Source organism: Myxocyprinus asiaticus, chromosome 39, assembly GCF_019703515.2.
Source record: "Myxocyprinus asiaticus isolate MX2 ecotype Aquarium Trade chromosome 39, UBuf_Myxa_2, whole genome shotgun sequence".
Classification (NCBI taxonomy): domain Eukaryota; kingdom Metazoa; phylum Chordata; class Actinopteri; order Cypriniformes; family Catostomidae; genus Myxocyprinus; species Myxocyprinus asiaticus.
In genome coordinates this window covers 17,365,956-17,385,360 of record NC_059382.1, presented here as the reverse complement: position 1 = coordinate 17,385,360, position 19,405 = coordinate 17,365,956, and the positions used below count along the sequence as shown (strand labels likewise).

The window sequence follows — 19,405 nt, the reverse complement described above, 5'->3', positions numbered from 1 at the left end:
TAGCATAGTTCAGCCAAAACTAAAAATGATGTTGTTCCAATGTTGATTCAAACCTGTATGACTTTCTTCCATGGAACACAAAAGGAGATGTTAGGCATAATTTTAGCAACTGACAGCCTCAGTCACCCTTCACTTTCACTGTTTAGAAAAAAGATGCAATGGAAATTAATGGCTCCCACTCTGCCTAATATCTCCTTTTGTGTTCCATGAAAGAAAGAAAGGCATAAAGGTTTGGAACTAAACATGAATTTAAATTTTTGGATGAACAACCAAAAATCCAATCATAACAAGGGATATACAGAGAAAAGCCAAGTGAGATATCGCCGCGGGTCTCAACTCACTTGGGCAGGTTCCCAGACAGGATCTTCCAAGCATACTCGCGCAGATACTTCTGGAAGATGGTGGTCAGTGCAATCATGGGTTCTCCGGTGCTAAGTTGTGAGCACTGGACCATGCACTTCTTGTAATACACAAAGAGATCTGCACAGCTGGGTAGTACAGCACCGCCCTCATCCGTGCCCGATTTAAGAGGACCTTGAGCCCGGAAATCAGCAACAAAGCGGTCAATCAACTCTCCGAGGTTCCTAAGACAAGGAACAAAAACATTAGTGATAGGGTTGTCAACACATAAACATCAAGTTTTGTTTTCAAAACAGCCAAGTGTCAAAACTGGAAACTCAGAAAAAGAGGCTTATTTGCAACTATGACCGACTGACTGCATTACACAGTACTTTCTAAATAAATAAATAAATGAACATAAAATATTGATTTAAGTTGAAGTTAAAGGAATAGTTTACCCAAAAATGAAAATGTTGTAATCATTTACTCATCCTTATATTGTCCCAAACCTGTGTGGAAACACAAGGGTTGTTTTAAATTTGTTCCAAACACAAAAGGAAATGTTAGCAGAAGGTTAGTCTCAGTCACCATTCACTTTTATGGCATCTATCTCATACAGTGAAAGGCTGTCAGTCCCTAACGTTCTGCCTAACATCTCCCTTTGTGTTCCATCATAGAAAGTCAGTCCTACCAGTTTGGAACAACATGAGAGTGAGTAAATGATAACAGAATTAAAAAACTTTGGTTAACTATACCTTTAATTATAGAAGAACAAATAAATATAGCACAGCTATGGAGGAAATCAGTTGTGTGGGACAACAATCAAGTGTACTGTTTACTGGTCATCAACTGCAGAATGCCTCATTTGACTAATCAGAAGTATTCCAGAGAAATGTGTAATAATACCATATGTCTGAATGAGACTGGAATCATAAAAATGGTGTTTAACATGCTTTGAATAGCAGATATATTATAAGGTCACATTAAATAGTCCATTTCTCTTCTCACTGAGTAATCAGATTGATGCTAACCCCAAGAAAAGAATGTGAACACTCATGCCAGACAGGTCAGTCTGGAGTGGTATAATGCAAGCCATTGTTGACGGAAAGATCACTCTGCTTCAGGCAGTGCCAGCAGTGTTACATGGGCCAGAGAAGGGCCAACACAAGAAGCCCTGTTCTTGGTAGCCCAGTGGTAGAGAGAGCAAGGCTTGGGAGAAAGAAAGAGGTAAAAAGAAAAGCGAGACAGAAAAGGATGTGTAAAGAAGAAGGGGGTCCTTTTAAGGTTGTCTACAGCATTTGTGGTTAACAGCAAATGGGATTAATTTCACAGTGGCGAGGTGGAGAGATACAGACATATGGGAACTACTGAAAAGGTGGCACCGGAAAGGGAAGCTAACAAACCAAGTGCATCCGAGCATTAGTATCTCTGAATTTCTGAAGTAGGGGTTGGTGAGAGCCATTAAAGACCCCAAGAAATTACTTGACAGGCGCAGTTGCTGACATATTTCCTATTAAAACAGTTTAGGTGGGACATATCAAATGGCTTGTCCAGTTTTTTATATACCCAATACGCTTCTATTACGTCAGAGCCATGAACCATGATTTGTTACTTGCTGGTCAGGTGAAGGGGAAGGTATATTTTCATTCTAGAAAGCATTTGATTGGACAAAAATCTGTGTAGTGCAACACGAGTCATCAATATTTTTGGTCCGTTTTATCAGAAGACAAAGACTGGAAATTTTAAAATGCGTAAATCTGCTACGTGTATTTTTTCAATGTTTAATAGTACACTAGCAAATAAATACACATTGGCAAAAAAAAACACAAAGGCTTCATTTTGATTTAGTGGAGTCTTTATACACTCAGATCTATTGAGCTGAATCAAACCTCTTTAGCAGCAGGGTTACTTTCAAATGAATGGGCTTCTTCCTGTGTGAAGAATTTTTTCGTGAGTCATTCTGACATTATTGTGTGTAATGTTCCAGCAGATTTTACTTACTTATCCTGTGATTCAATGTAAACGTAGAGGTGAGGCTCAAAGCACTTGGACACAATGCCACGGAATGGGTTGTCCGGAACCTTGGGCTTCTTTGGCTGTGAACAGCAAAACATTGCTCAATCAATGATTTCTTAAGAGGTTCCTTTTCATGTAGTACAGTGGCACCAGTGTGACCCTGAAAGTGGAAGGAAACTGAATTGCAAAAACACTGCAACATAAGCACCACTGTGATAACGGTGAACTGCTGACGAACCCAAATCACCAGAGACTCTTACAACACCTGATACTGAGAACATCTTCAGAAATTTAAAGATAAAAGAAAAAAAAATCTGTGTGGAATAAATAAAGGATCAAAGAAAGAGCCAGGCTGTCATAATAGTGTATACTTTAAGAGTTTGATAAATATACTTACAAATAAAGAGATCTAAGCACATCAAGCCTTGAATGTTTTCATAACACGTCAATTAGAGATAATATGCGTCTGACCCAGGCCGGAGTTCAAACGCAAGTCAAATCAAACAACATTAGACAGCAATGTAAATTGCACATTGGAAAATTACCAAATGCATCATCAAGATCAGACGATGGGTGGGGTAGATGGCATATGGTAGAAATGGGGTCATCAGCTGCAAAGGAGTTTCCCTACACTGCTAAATTAAAGGAATATATCCCCCAAAAATGAAAATTCATTGAAAATCTTGAAGTTCGTTGTGTGTTCATGACTGCATGAGCGACGCTCGTTCACAGTGGAATGCATGTTTATGCATTTTCAAGATTTTCAATTACAAATTACTTACATTTCACATCGTTTCTCGCAAAAACCTAATCGCATTCCTTCAGAAGACTTGGAATTTGATGCATGAGTCAAATGGACTACTTTTTCCTCTTCTTTTTGAAGCTTTAAAGTGAATCACTCTCCACATTTTTGTATGTATATAAATCCGTAAAAAATTTGGGCGCAGTCTTGTAAATTTTGTGGGGTGGGGGGAGCTAACTGTTTAACACTTTGAAAACCCCTGCTTTAAATGCAAAGAATTAAACTCTTTCCACTTGTCTATTTCAGTCCTGACATTAGGGAACAAAACTGCATTACAGTGTGCAATTTTTGAAAACAAACACTGAACAAGTCTGAACGATAAGGAGTCTCACTCGATCCAAATCTTCATCTTTTTCTGACACGTTGTCCTCTCCAGACTCGTCCCCCAGAAAGGGGTTAGTGGGTTCTAGGGGTGTCTCAGGTTTTTTCTGCTGAAAAGCAAAGAAGAAACATCACATTGTTTAATAGTTTAAACCAAACAAACCAGATTACCAGTGCAGTCACGCCTTAGTAAAACCCTTTTGTGCTCGCCCTCAAACCAGCATGGTCCAAAACAAAGAACAAGCATGGGATATGGTCTCACCCCAGGTCCGTTGTTCAAGGTGCAGCCTGAGAAACGTTTAGCCAGCAGCCCCTCGAAGTTGGTGGTCCTCTGAATAGCAAAGAGCAAAAGTTTGACCTCGATCTCCCTGGCACGGTTACGCATCAGCTTAGCCAGCTCGGTTCTGATGAGCAAACAAAACACAAACATTAGACAGACGATAGTGAGCGAAACCTAACGTAGGACTAAGGCTTCAGGTCAGTGCTTTTATAGGCCAGCATGTACAAATGTCTGGTTTGCTGTTAAAGGAAACAAAGTGGACCACTGTTGTACTCAAAGGATAGATCAAGTTACAGTCAGCTTGAAAAAGTGCCCTTTTGCAAAAAAAAAAAAATAAAATAAAAAAAAAAAAAGCCTAAATAGGCAGATGTTGTTGGCGTGGTGAATCCGTTCTAACATGAAGATTTGCCAAAAAAGAGAAACATTTAAGATCGGATTACAACGGACCTCAAACGTTCTTTCTATGCATTAAGGATTTTGTAATGACTCCCTTGAGAGGAATCTGACTATAGAAAACACTCACATACAGCCTACTTCAGTCTCTGTTAATTCTGCTGCTGAAATACCAGACATGTAACCGGTTCCTGTCCATCCAATCATTTGTCATAATGTACATGATTTAGTCTTTTACTAAACTATTTCATAGTTGTGAGTTGTCTTAAGTCTAGACAAGTGTATTATTACCGTCTAAGTTAACCACTAAATGCAGATGTCCAAAATCAGAGCTTTCATAAAATTCTGAGCATGCAACTTCATTTGATGCTTAGTTATTACTAATTTGACAAACACATAAATCATTTTACTAATCTGGAACTTGTAATTACAGGAATTCCAATGACAATGCATTAGTGTGAGTTGATGCGTTTGTACCTGGTGATGTGACAGAATTCTACAGCTATGTGTTCGGTCATACACCACTCCTCAGGGAACATGCGGCCAAACTTCTCTTCATAGTCCACTAGCTGACGCTTGATCCACGCGTAACGCCGGTCTATCTTGTCGAGCCACGCCACCTGTATTCAAAACAGCAAAACAGACCATGAGGGTGATGATACAGCACACTTTCAACATGCCAATATGTATACATGTACATACAGTTGAAGTCAGAACTTTACATACACTTAGGTTGAAGTCATTAAAACTCATTTTTTAACCACTCCACAGATTTAATATTAGCAAACTATAGTTTTGGCAAGTCATTTAGGAAATCTACTTGACATGAGTAATTTTTCCAAAAGTTGTTTACAGACAGATTGTTTCACTTTTAATTGACTATAATCACAATTCCAGTGGGTCAGAAGTTTACATACACTAAGTTAACTGTGCCTTTAAGCAGCTTGGAAAATTCCAAAAAATGATGTCGAGTCTTTACACAATTAGCTTCTGATAGATGTACTGAATTGGAGGTGTACCTGTGGATGTATTTTAAGGCCTACCTTCAAACTCAGTGCCTCTTTGCTTGACATCATGGGAAAATCAAAAGAAATCAGCCAAGACCTCAGAAAAAAAAAACTGTGGACCTCCACAAGTCTGGTTCATCCTTGGGAGCAATTTCCAAACACCTGAAGGTACCACGTTCATCTGTACAAACAATGGTACTTAAGTATAAAAACTATGGGACCACGCAGCCATCATACCGCTCAGGAAGGAGACGCATTCTGTCTTCTAGAGATGAATGTAGTTTGGTGCGAAAAGTGCAAATCAATCCCAGAACAACAGCAAAGGACCTTGTGAAGATGCTGGAGGAAACAGGTAGACAAGTATATATATCCAAAGTAAAACGAGCCCTATATCGAAATAACCTGAAAGGCTGCTCAGCAAGGAAGAAGCCACTGCTCAAAAACCGCCATAAAAAAGCCAGACTACAGTTTGCAAGTGCACATGGGGACAATGATCTTACTTTTTAGATAAATGTCCTTTGGTCTGATGAAACAAAAATGTAACTGTTTGGCCATAATGACCATCATTATGTTTGGAGGAAAAAGGGTGAGGCTTGCAAGCCGAAGAACACCATCCCAACCGTAAAACATGGGGGTGGCAGCATCATGTTGTGGGGGTACTTTGCTGCAGGAGTGACTGGTGCACTTCACAAAATAGATGGAATCATGAGGAAGGAAAATTGTGTGGATATATTGAAGCAACATCTCAAGACAGCAGCCAGGAAGTTAAAGCTACTTAATGACCCCAAGGACACCTCCAAAGTTGTGGCAAAATGGCTTAAGGATAACAAAGTCAAGCTACTGGAGTGGCCATCACAAAGCCCTGACCTTAATTTGACAGACAATTTGTGGGCAGAACTGAAAAAGCGTGTGAGCAAGGAGGCTTACAAAACTGACTCAGTTATACTAGTTCTGTATGGAGGAATGGGCCAAAATTCCAGCAACGTATTGTGAGAAGCTTGTGGAAGGCTACCCAAAACGTTCGACCCAAGTTAAACTATTTAAAGGCAATGCTACCAAATATTAACAAAGTGTATGTAAACATCTGACCCACTGGGAATGTGATAAAAGAAATAAAAGCTGAAATAAATCATTCTCTCTACTATTATTCTGACATTTTACATTCTTACAATAAAGTAGTGATCCTAACTGACCTTAGACAGGGAATGTGTTTTGTATGATTAAAATGTCAGGAACTGTGAAGAACTGAGTTTAAATGTATTTGGCTAAGGTGTATGTAAACTTCTGACTTCAACTGTACAAGTCAGGGTCAGACGTAACAAGTCACACTCACATCCTGGTTCTCTTGGAAGAGCACAAGGTATTCTGAGAGGTGTTGCCTGATGAACTTTTTAATGATCTCCTGCTTAATACGAGGATCCAGGACATTTGCCACCAAGCAAGCATCTCTGAGAACGATGCTAGGACCTCCGGATTTCTGTAAATAACAAACCAAATGTTTTTCATCCATTTCATTTTGTCACAGAATCTCAAGTGAAACTAACTATGCATTATTATTAAGAGTTGATTAGAAATATGTTCTTCTCAGCTTTGATAGGGCTGTACCTTTGATCCCTGGGCAGGAAAAGTCTCCTCGAAGTCGGCCAATATCTGCGTTCCAAGCTCGCTCTGTGCTGCTTTAACTCTGAGGAGGAGAAAAACATATGGGTGAGACACCTAGCATCCTTGGAATGGCTTTACAAGACACCCGGTGGACTTGGAATGAAATGAACTGACGTCCAGTCATAAACAGCAATAAAAGGGTCTACCCTATGATGCTACTTCTAATGCACCCCTCTCTATTGGGGCAAGGTGAAGGGCTGGTACCTGGAACCCTTCCAAACTGTGACAGATCTTAAAACAACTGCATTTAATGGGCGAGATCAGCATGGACGTGAGAGAAATAACAGCTACCTACTTGTATGAAATCAAATGTCAATTCAAATTGAATTAATCAATGTTTGCCAAGTTCTACACTGGAGCCCAATTTCAACCACTAAGCCCAGTTCCATCAAAATGGTCTGGATGAACCACAAAGTGATGACTAGAAGATGCTCTTTTCATTATTTAGTAGTTGGCGTAACCAGACTCCATGCCAGTGCCATCCAAAGTAAACAACAACACACTCAGAAGGAGAGAATAAGAAAGTGAAGGAGAGAGGGAGACACATGTGCTTGCCAGTCAGCCACCAGTCTTCATTGTGGCACATATCTGCCAATCTGTTCACCCAACTCGATTAACTCCTTTAAGACTCCAACATTGTCTGAACAGAAGTACATCCCTCAGCTGTTGCCCCTGATTAAATATCTTTGCCACACCTTTCAAGCAACCAGACATCTCCATTTAGGGACAGTTGGGCTCAGAATGAAAACATCTTGCTTTCTCCACATTTGGCTTCAAATAACATTTAACCTCACAAACATCCAATTAGACATTATCATCACAACATTTTTCACAAGACCATTTCCTCCCCTTCACATGTGTTGAGCTTGTGTAGTTCAAGATAAGCAAGATCTTATTGTGCACTAAAAGTCCATCTGATCACCAAAGGAGGGCTAACATTATTTACATTGTAAACCTGATCCCCACCCTCATCAACTCTAATCTTTTTCTACACCTCAAAAACAGACAGAAACTGTAGGGCTACCCCCTGATAGTCGACCAAAGGTTAGTCGATGAGAAGAGTCTTGGTCGACCAAGTTGATTGGTCGGTTGGTCGCAGAAAAAACTCCACATAAAAATGACAAAAATATTTTACCGCTGGTTGGACACTAGGTGGTTCTATGGTGTAATTTTCGTTAAGCAGTGTTAGGGTTAAATCTACACAATAAAGCAAGACACCTTGATTTCAAACTTTGAACTTTATTTATTTATTTATTTTAACTAAAAATTCAAATGAAACTGGAAAAAAATAAGCGCAATTAAAATGTGTGTTGTTGAAAGATGGCTTTACAACAGCTGTGAAGGGCAACATCTCTCTGGCAAAGAATCTGCTTCATCTGTGCATTCTCTACCAGTCGGGTATTTCGTTATCCGGGAAAATACATCACGTGTGTGAATAAATTCGTTTTGTTCCCTCCTTCACGATATATATATATATCACAATATCCAATTACATCGGCAACCCCTGGGCTGATTTTGCATTGAAAATTAATTTATTTAAAAAACGAAAAACTTAAATCAAATACATTTCTAAATTCAAAATGCACTCCAAACGAAACGAAAAAGCAATTAAAATAATGAAGCGATAAAAGAATAATATACAGGTGCTGGTCATATAATTAGAATATCATCAAAAAGTTGATTTATTTCACTAATTCCATTCAAAAAGTGAAACTTGTATATTATATTCATTCATTACACACAGACTGATATATTTCAAATGTTTATTTCTTTTAATTTTGATGATTATAACTGACAACTAAGGAAAATCCCAAATTCAGTATCTCAGAAAATTAGAATATGGTGAAAAGGTTCAATATTGAAGACACCTGGTGCCACACTCTAATCAGCTAATTAACTCAAAACACCTGCAAAGGCCTTTAAATGGTCTCTCAGTCTAGTTCTGTACGCTACACAATCATGGGGAAGACTGCTGACTTGACAGTTGTCCAAAAGATGACCATTGACACGTTGCACAAGGAGGGCAAGACACAAAAGGTCATTGCAAAAGAGGCTGGCTGTTCACAGAGCTCTGTGTCCAAGCAGATTAATAGAGAGGCGAAGGGAAGGAAAAGATGTGGTAGAAAAAAGTGTACAAGCAATAGGGATAACCGCACCCTGGAGAGGATTGTGAAACAAAACCCATTCAAAAATGTGGGGGAGAACCACTACGCACAGACGTATGCAAGACACGGGTTTCAGCTGTCGCATTCCTTGTGTCAAGCCACTCTTGAACAACAGACAGCGTCAGAAGCGTCTCGCCTGGGCTAAAGACAAAAAGGACTGCTGCTGAGTGGTCCAAAGTTATGTTCTCTGATGAAAGTAAATTTTGCATTTCCTTTGGAAATCAGGGTCCCAGAGTCTGGAGGAAGAGAGGAGAGGCACACAATCCACGTTGCTTGAGGTCCAGTGTAAAGTTTCCACAGTCAGTGATGGTTTGGGGTGCCATGTCATCTGCTGGTGTTGGTCCACTGTGTTTTCTGAGGTCCAAGGTCAACGCAGCCGTATACCAGGAAGTTTTAGAGCACTTCATGCTTCCTGCTGCTGATCAATGTTATGGAGATGCAGATTTCATTTTCCAACAGGACTTGGCATCTGCACACAGTGCCAAAGCAACCAGTATCTGGTTTAAGGACCATGGTATCCCTGTTCTTAATTGGCCAGCAAAATCGCCTGACCTTAACCCCATAGAAAATCTATGGGGTATTGTGAAGAGGAAGATGCGATATGCCAGACCCAACAATGCAGAAGAGCTGAAGGCCACTATCAGAGCAACCTGGGCTCTCATAACACCTGAGCAGTGCCACAGACTGATCGACTCCATGCCACGCCGCATTGCTGCAGTAATTCAGGCAAAAGGAGCCCCAACTAAGTATCGAGTGCTGTACATGCTCATACTTTTCATGTTCATACTTTTCAGTTGGCCAAGATTTCTAAAAATCCTTTCTTTGTATTGGTCTTAAGTAATATTCTAATTTTCTGAGATACTGAATTTGGGATTTTCCTTAGTTGTCAGTTATAATCATCAAAATTAAAAGAAATAAACATTTGAAATATATCAGTCTGTGTGTAATGAATTAATATAATATACAAGTTTCACTTTTTGAATGGAATTAGTGAAATAAATCAACTTTTTGATGATATTCTAATTATATGACCAGCACCTGTATATATATATATATATATATATATATATATATATATATATATATATATATATATATATATACACACACACACCTTTCCATTTACTGTCAGGCAAGAATCCATCTAAACATGCGGGTGGAAAATTACTTACACAAATTATGTCATAAAAACAATTATAAATGTTAAAATAATAATTATAATGACGATAATAATCACTGAAATATAAATCATGGTTCGAGGTGAATGTGTTTTTGTATTATTTTATGTTTTAATCACAGACATATAGGTTGCAGAGTTGTGGTCACAATGAACTGCTCTGTGGAAATAAAGTGAACTTAACTCAGAACACCTCCAGAGATGAGATGTCTGAGGTCATTTGCAGCACTCATAGACGATACTGTTCTTAAAAAAAAAAAAAAAAAAAAAAAAAAAAAACAGAACAAAGAGTGAGAACCTTTTAAATACGATTGTTCCACAAGACTGCACGCCTCCGTATCAGTGCGTCATACATGCGCATAGACGGCTTTTCATCTGTTTGTAATAATATAATAAAGTGTTTCTTCAAGCGCGTGTCTGTGTGTCTACGGGCAAATTATTTGTAATATTAATTTGATAATAATAGCCTAATAATAATAATTATTATTATTATTTAATACATGGGAAAACGAGACAAATATCGTCTTGACATCATCAAAGGCATCAGCTATTGGCGATCACTCTGACCATTGTCGATCCCTGAGATCATCGTCTGTTGGCACAACCCTAATGTGCATTTCTCTCTATAAATTAACAAAATGTTCAGACAGTCTCCTTGCTGGTTTTTCCAACACATTCAGGATCATTACAGCTTTGGCCGGTGTCACTGCGGCTCGCTTCGTGCATGTGCTTGTAAAATTTATATTTTAAAGGCTCATTATTACGGTTTAGTATTTCTCTGTAATGTAGAACAGTGTTAGCAATGTTACTTATAACATTCTTTCTCAGCCCTGGAACTCAAACCATTTTCTGATGCCCCCCCCAAAAAATATGCAAGTTATTAAATTAATATCATAAACGTGTGACTAGTCTAATGGCTTAAATGAACTCCTACTAGTCGACTAGAAAAATCTTTGGTTGGGGACAGCCCTAGGAAACAGTCACACAGTGGTCAGAAACCATGGATGTACTTTGGCACACAAAAATGCTGTTTTAGCAAAACACTGTATTTGCTTGAACCACTTGATCTGTGAATGCATGTTTAACCAAACAAATTTTCTTCGTTATTTAAGGACGCTGCTTAAACATATGAGGGCAGTCTATGAGAGTTCTTAAAAGTGATAATTCACCCAAAATTGAAAATGATGTTCCAAACCCATATGACTTTCTTCTTTGGAACACAAAAGAGGATGTTAGGCAGAATAACTTCATCAGTTCCCATTCACTTTCGTTGTATGGGAAAAATTATATTGCAAAGGGAATGTCATTGGATTTATACTTTAAATACGATGTCACAACAAGGGCTAAATGAGGATTTTGACAAAGCCTTTCTTGCAGTATATCCTATTTTTGATGTTTTAAAAAAACAATTCTGAATTTTGATGTATGCATATCCCCGTATGAGTGCAGGTGTGGGCTTTTTATATACAATGTATATTGTCCTTACAGTTTTGACTTATTTAATCATACATCTTCAAAATATATATATGTAGTTTGTAAAGTTTTCAGTTTACAAAATATGTGTCAAAATAAAGATGTGTCTTTGCAAATGTTATGTGTGGACTGAAGATATATTGATAATTGTTCAAATGCACTGATTTATTTATTTATTTTATTTTTTTTTATGTTTTTCCACTTGTCACATGACTTCCTGTGGGCAGCTAATCAGTCGATAATGTCATCACCTGTGTCTATAAAAGCTGTGTTTCATTTAACATGGGGATTGTGCCTGATGAAGACCTGACTGTTCAAAATGTTGCCTTTTTGTAATAAAGTTTGGAGCTTCAATTTCATTGCGCGGACATCTACCTATTTATTTGACATTTGTTTAAATTATTTTGTCCTGCACCTGAGCCCAAATTGAGTTGTGGATGTGCACCCCTTCTTGACTATTTTTTCATGGAAAAATGATGCAATGAAAGTGGTGATTGAGGCTATTATCCTGTCAAACATCTTTTGTGTTCCACAGAAGAAAGAAAAGTCATACAAGTTTGAAATAACAAAAGGGTGAGTAAATGATAATAAAATGTTCATTTTTGGGTGAACTATCCCTTTAAGTACTAAAGAGAAAGGCTAATAAAGGTCTGACATAGGGGACAATGAAAAGAAACCATGGATACATGCTTTTTTTTCAGATAAACAATCAGGAGAATCGTTTTTCCACATCGAACACACCCTTCCTTGCCATCTGCTTATGAACGAACAGCTTTATCAGAGCATCCAATATAAACAGGCAAAAGGAAGCGCAGAATCACAAGGACTAGAAGCTTGTTTCTTTCCTAACAAAAGGCGCATTCTCCGTGACTGCAGGGGACAGGGACAGCACCACCCAGTCAAAGAGAGAAAGGAAAGACCAAAGTGGAAAAAATTTAAATAAAGAGACACTGTGGAGCAGATTTCCTTCCTGGGCTGCATCCTTTGTAAACATGAAAAGGATTCACAGACCTTGAGTAACACTGAATTATAACAGGGATTTATGTCATATAAACAGTGTGTGTGAGTTAGTGCCGTTAGTTTGAGTAGAAGGGGAATGTGTAAATTTGTCCTTACCTCTCTGAGAGTTGGCGTATCTGTGGGATGCCCATGTACTTCTGGAAATGCTCAAGCACATTGACCACACCCTGAAGGAGATTGGCCACCTCCCCATACTGCCTCTTTCGAGTCATAGCTCTGCAAAGGTACAATCAGACAAGCTTTTAAAATAATAAATACAAACTAAAACTTCATGTGTGATTACTAAGGCTGTCAATCTAATTAAAATTTAAATCGAATTAATTACATGATATGCTGATGAACTGTGGTGGCAATAGCATCTATTGTAAGGCTTCTTGTTCTTCTATTCAATTCTATTTGCAAAGGAAATCTTGAAATCTAAAACTATTATTTCCTACTGATACACTAAAAGCAGAATATAAATAAATAAATAAATAAATAAATAAATAACATTTTAAGACAAATGCTTTTTGAAAAATATAATGTAGCTAAAACTTTTGCACAGTCTTGTATATATGCACAGGACTAAACATTAACTTTCTGGCTAACTGGCCACTGTGGCTAGTGGTGTTCCAAAGTCACTAGCCACTCATAATTGTCACTAGCCAAAAATCCCCCGCTGGAGACTATAACTGCATGCATTTGTTTGGACATTTTATTTGAACAAGAATGATATTAGTTTAGCAGAACAAAGGCCTAATGATTTAAGTCACATTTAGAATATCTGAAGGTAAACATGACCAGCCAGAACAAGAGTAGGATTAAACAGGAGGAAAACTTTGTTGAAAATTTTTCCTTAATTCATGGAAGTTCAGACTGACGTTTGTTATCCTGTCTGTTTACGCACATGCACACTCCTCAAAAACCGGCTATAACGCTGCTTATGAGGTTACATGACCACAATAAGCCATGTTCTCCGGAAGAAATCCTGGTGTGTAAAACCGCATTCTCTTAATCACTTAAATGGCGTAAGGAAATCTTAGTTCTTGTCTACATGACATTTCAGAAAGCTGCTTTCCGTAAAAACCCTGGAATAAACCGTTTTCTTAAGTGCATGTAAACGTGGTCAGTTTCAGGACTTTCTAGCCGATTGAGATGTCTGACTTCCTCATAAAACACTTAAAAGTAGAACATTCAATTCAAATGGTTCACATAAGTTTCGTGGTTTCTGCCGCGATATTGAGTGAAGCCCGACTGACTCAATTGCGCTATCCCAGAGCTATGGCGATCCTAGCTTTGGACCACGCTGGTGTATGCACTGTGGTGGTTCGCACAAAACCACACTTCATTTCGCCCACACTAATGTACGTGTCAGACATGAGAGCATATTTAGCACTTACAAAGCACTGACCGAGTACTAAAAAGAAATACAAATAAAACTGCTTTGGCTGAGGCCTGACATTCACTCAATTTTGGGTGGGCAAGTATCAAGCCCTGCATATGTATCAGGTCAGATGTACGTCATTGGCTGTGTCGCATCTGGCTGGGTTTTTTTTTACACCATAAACACTTTGTTTTTAAGATGACAGGATCAGGAGGCATGGATAATTGCATACAATTTTTGAATGTGTTTATTTTTTAAATAATTAACTAAATTAATGCATTAAATTGACAACTCTAGTGGTTACTGAACAAAGAGCATCCTTGATTTTGGTCTTTAGAGAATATAAATTATATGAACATACTCAAGAGAGTCCACACCACCGGCCAGCATGTGCAGGTGATTGAGGGTGGTTATAGAAGTCGTCAGGTGCCGTTTCGCATGGTCCAACTGCTTGATGTCCCGTGTGATCTCTTTCACCTGAAGGAGAGTAACATTTTAGATACGTTTAGATTGCTCCAGCATATTCAGCCCAGGGACAGAGCTAATGTTCCTCTGCCCTTCCTCTGACCTGCAGTGCATTACACTCACAGATGGCTAGTGCATTACCTTGGGCTCGATAAGAGTATTGTGGACAAAACCAAAGGATGTCACAGTTTATTCTTCCTTAGTTACCCAGCCTGTCGGGGGTGGGTGAGTGGTGGGGTTGACTATTTACTCTGGGTTGACTTTCAAGCCTTAAATGACTATGTTCCTGTCTGGAAGGCTTATTTTTACTCACCATTTGCTCCGATTTCTCCGCTTTGTCTTTGATGTCTTTGATTTTGCCAAAGAGTTGCTGGATGGCTTTCTGTGCCTCCTCCAGTGCCTGGAAGAGGAGACAAAAGATCTACAATGACCCAAATAGCACGGCAGTAGTGTTTTCTTTCACCCTAGCCGTCGGTTCAATGTTTTCAGAGTCTAGTGTGTGAAACTGCTTCAACAGCAACCTGAAGTTCACAAGCTTAAGTTGAGTTTGTGTTGGGTTGGTTTCACCCCTTTCAAAGAGGTGATTTGAGAAACAGGCTCTCATTCTAAATCTCTGAGCCACATGAAAAGCAATTAATTATTGAACTCATATTTAATATGAAAATACGAAGCGGATCCAAGATTGATATGAGATGAAGATTTAATTAGCATGTTTCCCGACTGCCCTCATTACCTTCCAGCGGCTATATTATTTTTTGTGGGAAGATCTCTACGCTTCAACAGGGTGGGGACCAAACCGCATGGCCTGATGAAACCACATTCTGCTGCTTTTTACTCAGCATTTTTGTAGACTAAGCCTGCAGCAGCTGCACCGTTGGCCCTCCACATGTTGCTCCACCTGATACCACCACATCATAAGGCTCCTGGGTTGGCCATGATGGGCTCTGACCTTGCCAGCCACTCAAGTACAGAGTCACGGACAGAGGCACACCTCCCACAGCAGCCACAGTGTTTAGACTTTGACAATGCATAATTACTACCATGGAGAACTTCCTTTGAGAGCAGCAGCAGCATTGGATGAGTGGGAATACTGGCTGCTGCCAATGTATTTAGAGAGACATGTCTGGGCTGAGAGTGGAGAAAGTTTGTCCTCTTTGGTCCCTCTTGCCTCTCTCCTTCACAGCCAAAAGGAATGCTAACAGCCGGCACCAGCTGCACCCTGGAATTTACCACTTTTATAAGCCTCCTCAAAAACACAGAGCCACTTGCTGAGTCACTCACACACATACACACACTGTGTTGAGAGCAATACATCCTCCTTTCTAAGAAAACATTCTTCAAATTGCAGCACCGCAAGACAGGCCCAAGTTCATGCCTAGACTTTCAATGGTCTGAAGTAAAGCCCTCAATTTTAGGTCTAAAAAAACACCAAGAAATCACATAAGTGCCATTTACTTTTGTGTGTTGATGTTTTTTGTATTGAAACAGGAAGTTGGGATATTTCAAAGGGCTTTTTAAAAAATATAGATGTTTTAATAGATAGCAGGCTAATTAGGTTAGTCATGAACCATGATTTGCTACTTGGTAGTTTGTTGCAGGTGGTATTAGGGGAGGGAAATTCTCATTCTAGAGAGCATTTGATTGGACAGAAATCTGTGTAGTGCAAGATGAGTCATCAATAGGGATACTTTTCTTACTGTACATAGTGTATATCAGCTAGTGAATTATTAATGTTGAAGTGAAATTAATTTAGTCACCATTTAGGACAACACTAGCACACAGATGCCCTCAAAGCTAACACATTTGGATTAAAAGCCATATTTATTTTCATTGCATCTTCAACAATGATCTGACAGACAAGAACACATGATCATATGACTATCTTCCAGCTGAAATGGACCGCATTGCAGTAGTGAATGAGAGGAAGTCTTCCAGAGTGGATATCCTGAGGTTTAAAGATGGACTGCTTGATGGAGGAAACTCCCTGGAATTTCCTTCTTATCTCAAAAATACTTTGCCGCTGATCGGAAGAGAGACAGAAAGGTTTATTTGACTCTGGCAGGAAGGAGAGCAGCTGCTACGCATGTGGACTCAGTTTACAGTTTGGGGATGTTTTCCCCCCAGATGGTTTAGGCAGACCACAGACTATAGGACTACATACATGCTGGGATGCCTGCTAGATTTCCTGTATTGTAGTGAGTCAAGTAAAGACTATGTAGAAGCATTGGGAAAGAGGCAGAAGGAAAACATGTCGATCATTAGGATAGCTTAATGGCTACTGACAGGCAGGAATGAAACAGTATGATTGTTTCCCTTAATGATTACGATGTCAATCATATAAAGCATTCCACGCATGCACAATTACTGATTATCCTACCGATTATCCTGGATGTAATTATTCCCTAGAGGGCTGGAGAGATTATGAAGTAAAATGCCTGGTTGCCCCCTTCAAAGCTTAAATCCTGGGTTTTAAATCAAGTGCAGGTCAGGTTGACTGATAGAAAACCACACATGCAATAAACTTTCCATCCTGTGTTTACATTAAATATTTAAACCACATTCTTGGGGAGGCATCTTCTCGGCATTCCTAATAAGCAGCTCCAGATGCCAAAAACTACATGGGACATCCTGATCCAAACTGGCTCCCTGACAGCTATAAAACTCTCAACTGAATGAGCCATCTGGGTGTACAACATGGCAAACTTTTTATATGGAACTTAATGTGGCATTCAGGAAAATAATATACATTAGTGCAATCCCTGCATGAGACAAAAGGAAAAGCAAAGCGAGGAACTCACCAAATAATCTGCACCAAATGCTTTGGCCCATTGTTGACTTTCCTTTCGGGAATGATATCACACATCTAACAAGTTTCCACGTATTGTGAAATGCTTTTCCACTTCAGAAAAAAAAAATTCTAAATAGGTTGTTGTTAATAGGTTAACAATGGCCAGGGATAGCCCTTTCCTCACACTGTAAAATGTTCTGATAAGAACCAAGTGGAAAAAAATAAAAGTTATATTTTAGAAAAGTGGGACAAAGGCTCTTTTTTTTTCTTCTTCTTCCAGCCAACAGAACAAAGCAATGAGGTGAGACGTACAGTATACTTGACATACAGTTGAAGTCAGATGTTTACATACACTTAGGCTGAAGTCATTAAAACATATTTTTTAACCACTCCACAGATTTTTTTTGTAATTAACATTTTTTTATTAAATCTTATAATAACAAGAAACACACACACACACACATATATATATATATACATATATATACACACACAAAACATTTAAACCCCACAACCCCAACCCGCCTCCCCAAAAAAACAATCCTGTGGTCAAATATAAGTAAATAAATACGTACGTATATATGTACATACGTACACAGACACAGACACACACACACACACCATACTACAATACTCTCTCCACACCCCACCCGAGAGCCCCCCAAAAATTCCAAATACCCATTTCCAGACAAACAAATCTAAATCACCCTGTCTTCCCAATGACACCTCCTCATAAGCCGCTACCCTCCCCATCTCCGTGCACCACTCCGGATATGGGGATGCACCAGCTGACCTCCAACCCCTCAAAATAACCTGCCTGGCAATCATCACACAGGTCAGAACCCAGTTCTCAATATGGCCATCCCCCCCACATCGATTACCGCCCCATCGCCCAGAACACAAAGTCTGGGGCAAATTGAAACCCGAGTGCCCACCACGTCCCACACAAAATTCTGAACCTTTGACCAGAATTTCTGGATCTCGACACACCACCAAAAAACATGGGCCATGTCTCCATCCTCTGACTGGCATCTCCAGCAGGTGGGTGTGTCTAAGACCAAGCCTATACAGTCTAGAGGGGGTCCAATAAAATCTATGAAAAATTTTTAATTGTATAAGACGCACCCTTGCATCTCTAGATGCAGACTTAACGTTTTTAAGAATTTTAGCCCACAAAATAGTATTATATCTGTATTTCAATCGGGTCAATTCTCTGAGGCCACCAGATGACATACTGCGCTTCAGCTCTGCCTCTGCACTTTTAATATTTCCTTCCAACTCCACGAGTTCTCGTGCTTTTCGCATACTGTATGATCCGACCCCTAAGAACCGCCTTAAGTGCCTCCCAAGCCACGCCCACAGAGGATACCGAGGACCAGTTGGTCTCCATATAAACACTGATTTCAGTCTTTAACATTTGTTGGAAATCAGGATTTTGCAAAAGGGATACATTAAAGCACCAACTATATGATTTCTTTTTCTCTGTATATGGCAACACCTTTAAACTTACCAGAGCGTGATCTGAGACTAAGATATTTCCAATTGAGCAATCAACAACAGATGAAATGAGAGATTTGGATATAAAAAAAAATCTATTCTAGAATAAATCTTATAGACTGATGAAAAAAATGTATAGTCCCTACCAGATGGGTTCAAAAGTCTCCAAATATCCGTATGACCAAGATTTTTACACATCCTGTGAAGCGTCAATGTTGCTCTAGGGGGTTTACACACTTTTGCTTCACTGTGATCAAGGACTGAGTCCATCAAAAGATTAAAGTCTCGTTCCAATATTATTTGATGAGGGGCACCAGCGGCTTGCAACAACCCTTCAAGATCTATAAAAAAACCCTGATCATCAGCGTTAGGTGCGTAAATATAAGCCAAATTCAACTTTTGCCCTTGAATTTCAGCTAAAACAATAATGACTCTTCCTAATTTATCTTTAATCTGTTTGAGACATTTGAATTGTAGATGTTCATTAATCAATATAATGACTCCCTTGCTCTTACTTGAGCCGGCACTAGAAAAAACATGTCCACCCCATATCTTCCCAAATTTTTCAGTTTCCTGCAGGGAGAGATGTGTTTCTTAAAGAAACACTATATCATATAAGAAAAGTAATAACCTTCCT

General features: G+C 39.1%; 1 protein-coding gene across 2 annotated transcripts in view; it reads right to left on the bottom strand.

The window, feature by feature from the left end:
* Window positions 1–19,405, bottom strand: part of LOC127430257 (vacuolar protein sorting-associated protein 53 homolog) — a 31,305-nt gene that overhangs the window by 6,576 nt on the left and 5,324 nt on the right. The window contains exons 5-14 of one of the 2 annotated variants that reach the window (XM_051679937.1): window positions 14,797–14,883; window positions 14,380–14,495; window positions 12,752–12,871; window positions 6,764–6,842; window positions 6,492–6,635; window positions 4,629–4,771; window positions 3,741–3,882; window positions 3,490–3,588; window positions 2,341–2,435; window positions 342–584 (exon numbers count right to left, since the gene is read on the bottom strand). In XM_051679937.1, the coding sequence (XP_051535897.1) occupies window positions 342–584; window positions 2,341–2,435; window positions 3,490–3,588; window positions 3,741–3,882; window positions 4,629–4,771; window positions 6,492–6,635; window positions 6,764–6,842; window positions 12,752–12,871; window positions 14,380–14,495; window positions 14,797–14,883 (1,268 nt within the window). The remainder of the gene's footprint in view (window positions 1–341; window positions 585–2,340; window positions 2,436–3,489; window positions 3,589–3,740; window positions 3,883–4,628; window positions 4,772–6,491; window positions 6,636–6,763; window positions 6,843–12,751; window positions 12,872–14,379; window positions 14,496–14,796; window positions 14,884–19,405) is intronic. The other variant, XM_051679939.1, reaches the window with a different exon arrangement.